This window comes from Bombyx mandarina, chromosome 01, assembly GCF_030267445.1.
Source record: "Bombyx mandarina strain Sakado chromosome 01, ASM3026744v2".
Classification (NCBI taxonomy): Eukaryota; Metazoa; Arthropoda; class Insecta; order Lepidoptera; family Bombycidae; genus Bombyx; species Bombyx mandarina.
Window position 1 is genome coordinate 4,294,186 of NC_143208.1, and position 13,379 is coordinate 4,307,564.

Here is a 13,379-nt window from a genome sequence, read left to right on the forward strand (position 1 = left end):
GAATTTTTAAAATCGGTTCAGTAGTTTCGGAGCCTATTCAATACAAGCAACCAAACAAATCTTTCCTCTTTATAATATTAGTATAGATAAATACTATCAACTTGACTAAAAAATAATTATCTTGCTTAGACGATCCCCAGAGCAGCGGCGCGGCGTCGTCCACGAATGAGTCTACGTCTAGTGGACAACAAGACTGGTCCGCCGTTTGGGAGTGCTTCGAAAGTCCTCATCGTCTACTGTCGACACCGGCCGGAGGCCTTTCCAAAAGCATGCAGGTAATGCTGTGAATATTAACTTGTTCTCTATTATGCTACTGGAGATATTACTCAAGGAGGGTTGAAATGAGGAAGGTGGGCGGTCGTTAAAAATCATGGCGCATTCCTTTAAGCGTCATGACAAAATTACACTCTGCACTGATCCCACATAATATGAAATAAGGGCAAGATGAATACAAGGAATACATAGTGGCAATTACTGATATTACTAAATCAATACTGTCATGGTCGATAACTGTTTTGAAATCACGCCAATGCAATGCGACAAAATTTTCTATTAGTTTACATAATTTTAAGCACTACAATATTCTATTAAAGTCCATGCCTATATTTATGTACACTTTTTATTGGTGGTAGGACATCTTGTAAGTCCACACGGGTAGTTACTACCACCCTGCGTATTTCTGCCGTGAAGCAGTAATGCGTTTCGGTTTGAAGGCAGCCGTTGTACTGTAAAAACGGAGACCTTAGAACGCATGTCTCAAGATAAGTGGCGGCATTTACTTTGTAGATGTCTATGGGCTCCGGTAACCATTTAACATCAGGTGGGCCTTGAGCTCGTCCACTCAGCAATGAAATAAAAAAGGCGTATGAGAGAGAATGATCAGGTTTTTTTTTGTTTTGAAATACATACGGCCAACCTGATATATTGGAAATAACATAATCATAATAATTGGAAATAATTTAAATCATTTCCTTTCTTGAATTGACACATAATGTTGCGAAACCTAGTGTTGCAAAGTTTTCTGTTTATTTTGCAATAAACAAAGTTAAGACATTTATTGATCGTTCTTGATAATATTTTTCGATTTGTCAGACCATCGAGGCCAGAGAGTATAGGTGTAGAGCTAACCTAAAGAAATAGGGGATACGCTAGGCATTTAATTAAAATCACTTTTAGCTAAATCAAACCGTAAAAGTATTTCTGATTGTGCCTACGACTTGCGAAAATTAAATTCACAAGCGTCGACTTAGCGTGTTTACTTCGCTCCATATTAACAGCTCCTTAGATATAAAGGCGAACGGAATTGAAAAACTCGGTAAACAGCAGAATAGTAACTAAGCATTCATTCACAAAGTTGCAATTGCTGTAGGAAATGGTGAAGAATGCAGTGAACGAAATGCGTCGTTACTACAGTCGCAAGGTGGTCGACGTGCTCATCAGGGTCAAGAGGAGAACTCTCGACGTCATCATCAAGCAGTTCTCCTCCGACGCGCTTGCAGCAGACGATGGTGAGTACTTATTCTGTTCCATATTCAAATAACTTTGATTGTCGCACGTGAATCTGCAATAGATATAGCCGTTTCGAATAAGGACTTAACACCTTACGGAAGTTTGCAGTGTGCTTGGTGCGAGTTTTTTAACGTTGATGACGTCACACTCATAACGGTGTTTGCGTGCAGAAAATGTAATGAGTTATTATTAGCTGGTATTTTTTAAACCATATTTATATTTAAACTAGCTGACCTGGCAAACGTTGTTTTGCCATATAAACTATTTCTCGGAAAGATAAATTAACCTATATATCGACTGCAGTGCCATCTGCCGGGCTGATTTGTGAATCTAAGCCATCCAGAGTGCCAAAAAAGTCATTCAAATCGGTCCAGCCGCTTAGAAGGGGTTCACAAACACACGCACAGAAGAAATATATATATAAGATTCGCGTGAATAGTTTTCATTATTACTACTTAGACGAATCCGTTTTGTTCAATATTACATATCATTATTAACTTTAGCAGTGCTTCCGTGTTTTTTAAAACAAAAATATTTTCACCGGGAATCGAACTGGGGAACTTTTTGTCTCAGGCAGACGTGATGGTTACTACCCCACAGAAATAATGAATTTAATTTTAAATCACGAATAAGCTAAGTGAAAACATGTGACACAGTAATTACTGATCAACATTTTATAATCATCTTTATTTATTAATAATAATAAAAAGCAGGGCCATGTTTTTTTTTTGTTAAACACGACCATTTAACATTACTCTTCTAAAAAACACATCTTATGCCTGTCCCGGTCTCCGTCCTCGTCGAACCCGTCGCCTGCGACGAAGGGCTCGACGAGCGAATTAACCCACAGACACAGCCCACTGAGTTTTCTCACCGGATCTTCTCAGTGGGTCGCGTTTCCGATTCGGTGGTAGATTCTGCGAAGTACTGCTCTTGCTAGGATCAGTGTTAGCATCACTCCGGTTTGAGGATGTTTTTACTTGAAGAAAAAGCTGGAAACATTAAAGGAAACAAGATAAACGTAAAATTTAGAAACAGGATGGTATTATTGTTGCAAACAGTATCTGCAACAGTAAAAAAGAGCTTATTAAGAATTTCCAGCATCTGGTCACCTCAGTATGCTCGCACCAGGCGCGCATAAGTCTAAAGAGTTTAAAGTCATCCGCAACCTACTTTCGCGCATAGTAGACTTAATAGACATGAAAAAGCGTTAGTATATTGATGATTCGTTATATTTTGAAGTATTAATCTTGATGATTTCGATCTAGTAAGTAAGAGTATAGTACGTAATGAAAAGCGGATCAGTTCATTTAGCCTTGGCCCAGCAAAACGGTATTCCAAGTTTTCGCAGTGAGATTTTTTTATTTACTTATAAATTGTATTATAGAAATTGTTATTTAATAAATAAAATATGATATACATTCATATTATTTCAATATCCGAGATTGTAAATGCCCACAGAGGTTATGAAAGAGCGTTACTCGAAGAATAAGTTTTACTTTTAATTTTTTTATCGTTATAGCTAAGACATCACGGCCCAACAGACAAAAAAGCTGTTTTAGGGTTTAAGTTTCCGAATGAATGTGAGTCTTTATAACTAACCATGATAAGGTAAGAAAACAAGAGTAACAGAAATGTTCACGTGTTCTGAAAACGCATCAAATTGTTAATCATAATATAATTAATCGCTTTCACATTTTGTTTAATTTCCCATTATCATCGTTCGTTCTAAATCAGCGGTCGGCTATGTACTTATTATTAATTTTTATCGAGTACTTATATACATACGTATGTATATGTAGGATTGGTAAGAACGGAACGCATGAAAAAACGTACCGTACGCCCTTGTTTCATTTCTCTCTTTATTTTTGAATTCTTGTCAAATGTCGGTCTTAGTCTGTGTCTATGTCTAGTCGTTGTAGGTCTTACGTCCTGTCAAAGAGGTTGCACGTCACGACAAGGGCGTTTTGGTGTGTGAAGGTTTGAAAATCTTAAGCACCAAAAAAACTATTTTTATTTTGTCGCTTATTCAGCTTGTCAATGACCTTTTTATATTTGGTCAATGGTAAAAACATTTGTTCCGAAAATTAGTGTAAACGTCTAGAGTAAACTTTTTGTTGAACTTCTAAATGCTAATGTTAAATGTTATTTTCATCAGGTTGATATATGTATACTAGGAAGATGGAAAAGTAGTAAGAATGAGATAGAATATAATAACTATTGATAACTTAATAATTTATTTTTCTACATAGTCTCCGAGTCTCTCTACACACCGAGTCCAGTGCTTTTCCAAGGCTTCAATCCCTTTCAAAAAAAAAAGTATGTCTTGGTCCTGCAAAAAGCTCTCCACGGCATCCATTACCTCGTTGTCGTCTTCGTACCTGTTTACCATTAAGTATTCTTTCAATTTGGAGAACAAATAAAAATCGCCAGGCGCCAGATCTGGTGAATAAGGGGGGTGGTCAACCAATTCGAAGCCAGCTTGCTGAATGTCAACTATTGCAACAGCCGACCTGTGCGCGGGTGTATTGTAGTGATAAAACAACACGCCCCTTCGAAGTTTCCTTCTCGTTTTCTCTTTGATGGCATTCCTCAACTTGGAAATTAAAGCTGCATAATATTGGCCACGCTCCAGGTACTCAATCAACAATATCCCTTCTGAGTCCAAAAATATTGAGGCCATAACCTTGCCAGCCGATGCCGCGACACGAAACTTCTTCGGGGTCGGTGATGATGGCCCTTTCCATAGCGAAGATTACTGTTTTGTCTCGGGATCAAAATTATGGACCCATGTTTCGTCCATTGTTATGAAACGAGACAAAAAGTTTTCGGAATCTTCTTGAAACTTGTCCAACAATGTCTTCGAAATGTCAAGTCGATTTTGTTTCTGACTGTCAGTTAACATTCTCGGCACCCATCTTGCGGAGACTTTTCTCATTTTCAAACATTGTTTCAATATGGATTGAATACTTCCACATAAAATGCCTCTTTCTTTTATTAAGTATCGGATGTATTAAGTATCGATCGCTTAATACAATTTTCTCGACTTTCGCAACATTTTCATGGGTGACTGACGTCGATGGACGGCCGCAAGCATGTTCGTCTTCCGTGCTCGTTCTCCCTACTCGAAATTGAGAAGCCCACCTTGCAACAGTGGAATACGACGGAGCATACTCTCCTAATGTTGCCTCCAAATCGCAATGAATATCTTGAATCGTTAACTTTTTTAAACATAGGTATTTAATAACGGCTCGCACTTCGTTTTTCTCCATTTTAGAGAACACGTTCCGACACGAAGCAAACAAATGCCTACATTCAGAAGAAAACAAAAAAAAATCGAAGATTTTTTTCTTTATTGACATTACAAATATGTATCTGAGCTATGCCTGCCAGTTTTTTTTTTCTTTTTCTTACCAAGGAGTATGTCGTTCTCACTACTTTTTGATCCCTCCTCGAAGTTAGGTAGGTACCGAAGATTTGTGATTAATTTTAAAAGTTTCCGAACACAAACTCTTATGAGATTAAATACCTGCTATTAATTTTATTATGCTTACTTTTTGTGACGTTTTTTAATAAATTTTATAGATTTGAAAAGCCGGACTTAAAATCGTCTAAATTAATTTCTTTCAATTCGGTTTCTAATAAAAAAAAAAGGCTACCAAACTGTTCATTTGAATCAACTCATTTCAAGTAGCCACCCTGATATAAGTAGGTAAGGGGCGTTTAAAACACTTTTCTGATTTCATAGGATCCTAGTACTTTTGTACAGAGTATCGACTACTTTGCTTTTCGGAGTTTGCGCATTTGGAAGTAAGGTAAGAGTAGTAGGTTAAAGAACCAAACCCACATGTTTTTGATAATAACATACATATGTAATTAAACAACTCGTGAAATCAGATCAGCCGATTTTTGGCCGATCATTAACTTTACTTTGATCCGTTCACTACCAAACCTCACAGGATCACCATTTAGACCAATCTGAACATTACCTGGAAAGTTACCTACCCGTTTTGTAATCTATAGAGAATATACATACACACATCGACGTTTATATGTTAGGATTAGATTATTGTAGATTTAGTTTCTAAAGACGTCACGTACACGTCGAGATTGAAACTCGAAAAGCACAGCGGTGCTCTTCAAAAGGAATCGCCCTCCGAATACCACTTCGAGCAGCGCACTCCCTAATAGATGCGTTAACGCCTCCGCCATTAGCCCCATCACTCTCTCTGGTCAGCCCATACCGTGGGCCTTGAAGGTCAAATATCTAGGCGTCACCCTCGACAGAGGAATGACATTCCGATCCCACAATAAAACGGTACGCGACCGTGCCGCCTTCATATTAAGACGCTTCTATCCCATGATTTGTAAGCGAAGTAAATTGTCTCGTCGTAATAAGATGACACTCTACAAAACTTGCATACGCCCTGTCATGACCTATGCAAGTGTAGTGTTGGCTCACGCGGCCCGCCCAGCTTAAAACCCCTTCAGGTTATTCAATCCCGTTTTTGTAGGATAGCCGTCGGAGCACCATGATTCCTAAGGAGCGTGGATGTCCGTGATGACCTGGAGCTTGACTCAGTCAGTAAGTACTTACAGTCGGCATGGTCGTCGACCTCCATGACGACCAGGACTTAAGAGTCCATCAGCACGTCATTACGGATCCTACCAATCCACTAACGGTGATTTTAGGTACCTCAAATACCGGGCACCGTCCTCGCCGAACCCATCACTTGCGACGAAGGGCTCAACGAGTAAATTAATCCATAGACACAGGCCACTTAGATTCTCGCCGCATCTTCTCAGTGGATCGCGTTTCCAATCCGGTGGTAAATTCTGCGAAGCACTGCTCTTGCTAGGGCCAGTGTTAGCAACACTCCAGTTTGAGACCCGTGAGCTCATCTACACATCAAGGAGAAGCTGAAATAGCCTCTCAAGGCTGTCAGCATAGGTAGAAAAAAAAAGGGCGCGCTATACCTACTTTGGGCATCCTCCTTGTTGCTTCCTAAGATTGGTGGCGGCATTCACGTTTTGATGTCTGGGCACTTAACACTAGACTGGCCCTGAGTTGGTTCATCCCTGCGTCTAAAGTTCCAGAGTAGTTTTTTGTGTTTTTCAAGTAGAAAAGGATTATTAGCCTTAATCGGCACCATCGATAGTGATGTTTCTCTTATGATCTCGATATCTGTAGTTTTGTAAAATAGTTATAATTGCTTCTAATTAATTATAGATAGAGGAGAATATTTTAGGAACGGGTCTTTAAAAAAATTAAACTTGTTAGTTCAGGAGTTGAGAACTCAGAAAAAAAAATGGAATCCAATAAAATGACGATTCTTCAAATCGGTCCGACTTATACTGTCTTTATGATTCAGTTACTATTAAATTGTTTTGGTATTATTAGTTTTGGTTTCAGCAAAAGAGCAATAAAAGGAAACTAAGTTTTGACCAGAGGTCTATCGTCAGTAATCATTATGTTATCAATATATATATAAAAAAAACAACTTTGATTTGTATATTGTTTATCATAAAACACTACTTACTACTAGACATATTCATAAATAGTTCAAGATATACCTTAAAACTATGACTGTTGTATATTAAAGTAACCACATTAAAATAATAAGGCATAACTTACAACACGAGTATAATCTAAAATAAAATATAACTTAGGACAAAACACAAATATACAATAATTTTAAAGAAATATTAATTAATGTACCTAACATTGATATTTTTTATTGCACCTGATGGTTTTTTTTATTTATTTTTTTATTGCTTATATGTGTGGACGAGCTCACAGCCCACCTGGTGTTAAGTGGTTACTGGAGCCCATAGACATCTACAACGTAAATGCGCCACCCACCTTGAGGGATAAGTTCTAAGGTCTCAGTATAGTTACAACGGCTGCCCCACCCTTCAAATTGAAACGCATTACTGCTTCACGGCAGAAATAGGCCGGGCGGTGGTACCTACCCGCGCAGACTCACAAGAGGCCCTACCACCAGTAAGTGAGTGAGTGGTTACCGTTGCCCATGGACTTCAGCAATGCCAGGGGCAGAGCAAAGCTGCTGTCTACCGTTAAGTACTCTCCACAAGCCTAACTATGTTTATAATATTAGCTTTTATTGTGATGGATAGTTTGAAAGTATAGCATTATATCTACTATATTTATCAGAATGTATTTAATTAAGAAAAATATTTATAAAAGGACACAATAATTTTTGTTTTTAATATTATAAGTTAGTTGTTACATTTTTAGATGATAATAATGTGAAACTATAGAATTTATAAATTCCAATGTAATAGTTACTTGTTAGTGTTTCTGTTACTGATGAAAATAGTTTAATTATATAACTATGAATGTTTTCAGACAAGTAGTTTTATGTTCAGCAATGAAGATGTTTAAAGACTAGTAATTTTTAGGTTACATCAGATCTAAATGTTCTATCAGCTAATATATATTTTTTTATTTTAATTTAACTGTTGACCTAAGGATACTTAGGTACAAGACAGGCAATCAAATGTTTACACTGAAATTGCATTATATCTTTTTTTATGGTATATTCAAGGAACCATAGTGAGTATTCATTGTCGCAGGTGGCATCAATTCTCCTTATGCATATTACATCGGCTTCACCCAGGAATCCTGTGTGGATGTACAGCGTGTTTTCATCCTTTTTAAATTCATATATAATGTATGGTTTCACTTCTGTTGCACTATGAAATGTTGGCTTCTTGGCAGCAAGATCAGGTTGTTCAATCGCTGTAAAATTAATATAATTTAAATTGCTTTTTTTATATTTTAACATCAATGCAACAACTAGTAAAAGGCCACTGAAAATATCATGTGAAAGTAGTGTCTATTGTAGTTTACAGAGCTTAGTATAATCATTTCACACTTTGAGCCTTTTAGTTGGTATCAACATAAGGATTGGCATTCTTTAAGTGGTGAAATTTTTATTTCCAAATTATTTTTTCATAATGGAAGCCCCATGGAAAACAAAAATCCTCAGCTTGAAAAAGACAAATCTGTGCAAAAATAAATTTGATTAATAGTGTGTAATTTTATAAAATAGCTTTATTCGAGCAGAATGTAAATGTGATGTTTTAAATCAGAATTATGTATCATAAATTGTTTCAACCATCAAGATTAGCTCTTCGGCAATTATTTGGATAGATAGAAAGCCTATTTAAATGCTGGTGTAATCCCTGGCCTTTTTATGGAGGTAGCTGTCTATAATATACTTGGGGAACACCGGAGTCATTATCTAACAGGGTTCAACATCTCAAGTCGCCGAGGTTGATCTCGGACACTGCTGGCTGACTTCTTGGATAAGCGGGGATAGTGCTCTTAAAACCCCTCCCTGCCACACACAAATGTTCGCAATATACAGACATAGATTTTCTGTAAGCGGCCTATTTACCGTAACCAATTAAAGTTTGTATTCTGCCTACTGGTTCTGGGGAGTGGAATCATTGAATCTAATAGAGGAATTGATCGGGCTTACTTGCGGCTTCTTCATCGTCGCTGTCCAACATTGCAACGACTTCACTGTATGTTAACATTGTGTTTATTTGATTTGTACAAAACCAATAATCAACTTGTTAATTTATTTTTCACTGGTCGTTGAACAAAACAAAGTTATCTTACATTACAACTGCGATGACTTGAGCAGCTTCATAAAACGATTAGCTACGGGCTATAGAACTTAGAATAATTCACAAAGTTATCATGTTTTAATTAAGAAATATGTGATCAAGGGCTAATAGTTAATGTTAATATAATTCAAATTTCAGTCATGGATCAAAACTCGGTTTTCAGAAACGAATTCCTTTTCATTAGTCTCAGTCAAAATTTCTACCAAATCAATACATCGGTGCTGCCAATGTTTTAAATAGAAACATACTAACCCTAGTTATATTTGAGGGAGTTCATATATAGTCCCATCTTTATTTCGCCGTAAAGTCGTGTTTTATGTAATTAACACCACAGTTGAAACAATATAAATTTTATATGTAGCAGCTTAAACAATTCTAGCTAATTATATTATATTAGTTATTTCTTCTTCTTCTCAGTCGTGTCACTCTTGACAGAGTGGTCGTGATCGTCATGTAATGTTGGAAGGGGCAGACTTGATGCGTCTCACGATGTCGCGCCATCTCTCCCTGCTCGAGGCCATTCTACTGCACTCATTTAGGGGACCTTCCACTGTTATTTAACACATTATAAATTATTTTTACGTTTTAAATATTTTGCGGTAAGTGATTTTATGACCTGGTAACTAAGACCTTTAAGTCATGTCTTATTTTAATTTATATTCTTATTTTTATGAAAAATGATAATATGGAGTGAAATGAAATGAAAATGAAATTGGATTTTGCGGTAAAAAGGTCTCGTGGCACAGACTATCCTTATTTCCACCTCTCGTGCATTCCGGCTTACGCATCATAAAAAGGTGCGTTCTTCAACGCCACACATTTATTGTTCCTAATTTAATAACACAGTAAGTTATTTATCTAAAAATATTTAACCGAAAAAAAACTGGCAGAATCATGTCCAAAAAATATTGAGTAAACCATATAACAATTGTTAGATTTGTAGTTAAGCTAGTAGAATTCCAAATTGATCAGTGCTATCTGAAATGAAAAAATTGATTTTTGAAGTATATTGTTAATTCTCTATTTTCTCTCTCACTTCTGTATTTTCATCGGAAATGAAGCATTCTTTAATTGTAATGTAGATGTTTTTCGTCAAGGGCTGTGCGCTTTAATTATTACATTTAAACTATGTATCAGCACAAATTTTCTTTTTTTTAAATAAACAAAAATATCCCATAATGGGGACGACATTGCAAAGAACGAAAATAATACGAAATGCTATCGATGAGCGCTACATCATCTTCATAGAGTATGCATATTTGAAATAGACATTAGAGCACAAAATTATGCGTATAATTTTCATAGTATATTATTTTTGGAAAAAGTCAATCTACTGTTGTTATCTCTTTAATCGTTATATTATTACCCTTATCTCATATAATAACAAAAATATCCGTTGCCATAGCTCTTCCATATAATATGGACAAAATCATCTTACGATGACTGGCAATTTACAGTTGGCTTCCTTTTCAGTGTCCCATGTGTCATCATCATCATCATTCTTTCTTATTACCCTCTGCTGGGGTGTAGGGCTCGAATCAAATTTTTCCATTTACATCGGTCTTGGGTAGTCTGTTTTAGCTCCTCCCACGTCATATCCAAGACCCCTAGTTCCTGCTCCACCGAGCGACGCCAAGTTGTGCGGCCTCTCTTCCTCTTCCATGTGTGGAACTTAAAAATTATAATAATAATGAAGTTGCCAATATCAACGAATGAACATATTTCGCTGTCATACATACTATTTAGATATATTTTCCGGATTTTTTTTTTATTGCCCTTGTAGGCAGACGAGCGCACGGCCCACCTAATGGTGAGCGGTTACCGTCGCCCATGGACTTCAGCAATGCTAGGGCAGAGTCAAGCCGCTGCCTACAGATTCATTCTTAGGGACATGTAGATAGACATTCTAGGAGATCAGTTCTAAGCAGTAGACCTGAACGCTGGGCTGGTACGCGAAAAGGCTACTTCCAAAAACAAGCACAGTCTTAGGACTGTGTGACTTTCAACTTTATATCTCAACGGTTAGTGGTCACACAATGCGCTTATATAAACCTGGGCACAAGTCAATAGCGCGATTTAAGAAAACTGTATAACGCCATCTATTGTTGTGTCTCAGTGAATTGTTTTTTTACATTTAAGGTCAAACTCAGAAATTGTAGACAAACGTTCTATTCAACTTTTTTTAAATTTTTATTAATAGTTTATGTAGTAATACATATTTCTCAATGTGAATAGTACTGCGGCCAGTAGAATATTAGTGTATTATTTGTTTGTTCGGCGGTAGGGGACCGCGTGTCTTGTTGGATCCTCCGCATCCGATCTCGGTGCTTTTAAGCTCTCCAACCATTTGAGTTTCTCATCAGATGTTCTCGGTGGGTCGCGATTCTGATCCGGTGGTGGATTTAGCGAAGCGCTGCTCTTGCTGGGGTCAGTGTTAGCAATTCACTCAGGTCGAACCCGTGATTTTGCCTACCGCTCCAAGAGTAGCTAGTATAGACCCTTAGGCTATCAGCGATGGGGGAAAATGTAGGTTACCCCTAATACTCTAGTAGTTAATTACATTTATTGAATATTATATTTTAAAATAATATTAAAGACCAATCTGGAGAATGCGAGTAGGTTCGTTTCGTTTTCCTTTGCCATAACTCTGTTCTACATACCGCATTCGTAGTTAATACTCGTATCTACTCGTTTACTAGGGTACCATAAAATTTAAGAGAAATTCATTTCAGTAAGTATTCTTTACCTGTATTATTCATTTTTACAAGTGCTTTGAAAGCATGTTGAAAAGTTTCGTTTGGTTTGAATGACGGGCTGAATACTTCTGATTTTACGCTACCTACTGATATACTGGCATTCACAAACGCAGTACTTGCAAATTAGCGGCAAACTTATATAAAATAATATCAGAAAGTGCTGCGATATTCTCAGTAGATTTGCCTAGCAAAATTAATAATCTCAACTACGTTTCTTGTCAAATAAATACATACTGTAAAATAATAAAATCAATAAGTTTAAGTCTTTATGAATAGATTAAATGGGTCCTTGGGGTCACTATCTCTACAAAAAAGAAAAAAAAAATCTAAAACTGTCGATTACTGCAAGTACAATTAGTAGGTCAGTATATTGTCCTGTCTTTAACATCACAAGCAGAATGCCGCTACAATGTGTAATTTCTATGGGCTCGTGAAAGGTTAAGACGTGAAAAAATGAGGGTACCCTCACAATACAAATTTTTCCTGGGTATGCAAAGAATGATCATAACAGGATAGCATAAAGACAAAGAGGCAAATATACATTATTATATGTACGAAGTTCCGGCTCGAAATGTCAAAAAACACCTGTTACATGTTTTATTCACCAGGATAGCATAAACTGGAAGTGTTACATGTTACAATAGTCGTAGTAGATTCTGGTTTACATCTTGTCAGTGTTTGAAAGAAACATGTTGCCTAAATTGGATAGATGGCGTGCACATTAAAAAATATGAATAGGTATAGTCCGTTTATGGTCAGATTCGGTTCCCATCAATCAAATATATAATGAATTGCCGTCTTTAATTATTCGAGATTATGTTAGCTACTTGAGTGTTTGCATATAATGTTAATAAAATAGCAGCGATCGTACGAATTAGAATGTTGTAGGCACATAATAATATAATTTAATTATTTGGCACTCTGTCAGATCTTCTGTCGCCCTTGTGTAATATATTAAAGGATACATGAAAAGTGTATTTAGGAGCTTTATTTAAAAGTAATTAATATAATTAATGTAAAAAAATCTTCTTTAAAACAGTTTGATCCATTTTTAAAAGTTCATATACAAGGCGACTTATCATTTTGTGAATTTTCCAAAAATACAATATATCCTTTTTTTCCTAAAAACCTAGTCGAGTGATTTTAAAATTGACAAATAAGTACAGACGTTCTAACCCAAGTCCAAAAAATAGAATCCAATTTTAATTACCATAAAATTCAAATTATTGTACACTGTACATTGAACCATAAGCAGCAATGAACAATTGTTTTGAATAACTTATTAAAAGTAAAACTATCATAGTTACATATTTTTATAAGAAGTAAAAGTGGAATATAAATTTTATTTTACAATTAGCGGGCCCTACAATCAATAACAAAAATTGCACTAGCACTACAAATTGACAATATGTCGATAATATAAATTAGAAAGGAGAGAGAAACATCTAAATTATT

At 36.3% G+C, this 13,379-nt stretch overlaps 2 protein-coding genes across 2 annotated transcripts in view; one reads left to right on the top strand and one right to left on the bottom strand.

Annotated features, from left to right (window-relative positions):
- The window catches only part of Dhc1 (dynein axonemal heavy chain 1), a 250,612-nt gene that overhangs the window by 27,785 nt on the left and 209,448 nt on the right, over positions 1-13,379 (top strand). The window contains 2 exon segments of the mRNA XM_089727553.1: positions 130-275; positions 1,370-1,508. Of these exon segments, the coding sequence (XP_089583679.1) occupies positions 130-275; positions 1,370-1,508 (285 nt within the window).
- On the bottom strand, positions 7,012-9,380 carry LOC114245762 (uncharacterized). Its single transcript, XM_089727596.1, has 2 exons — positions 9,018-9,380; positions 7,012-8,272 (listed from the first exon to the last, which is right to left on the bottom strand). The coding sequence occupies exons 1-2, from the start codon at positions 9,073-9,075 to the stop codon at positions 7,998-8,000; spliced, it is 333 nt and encodes a 110-aa protein (XP_089583722.1). The 5' UTR covers positions 9,076-9,380; the 3' UTR covers positions 7,012-7,997.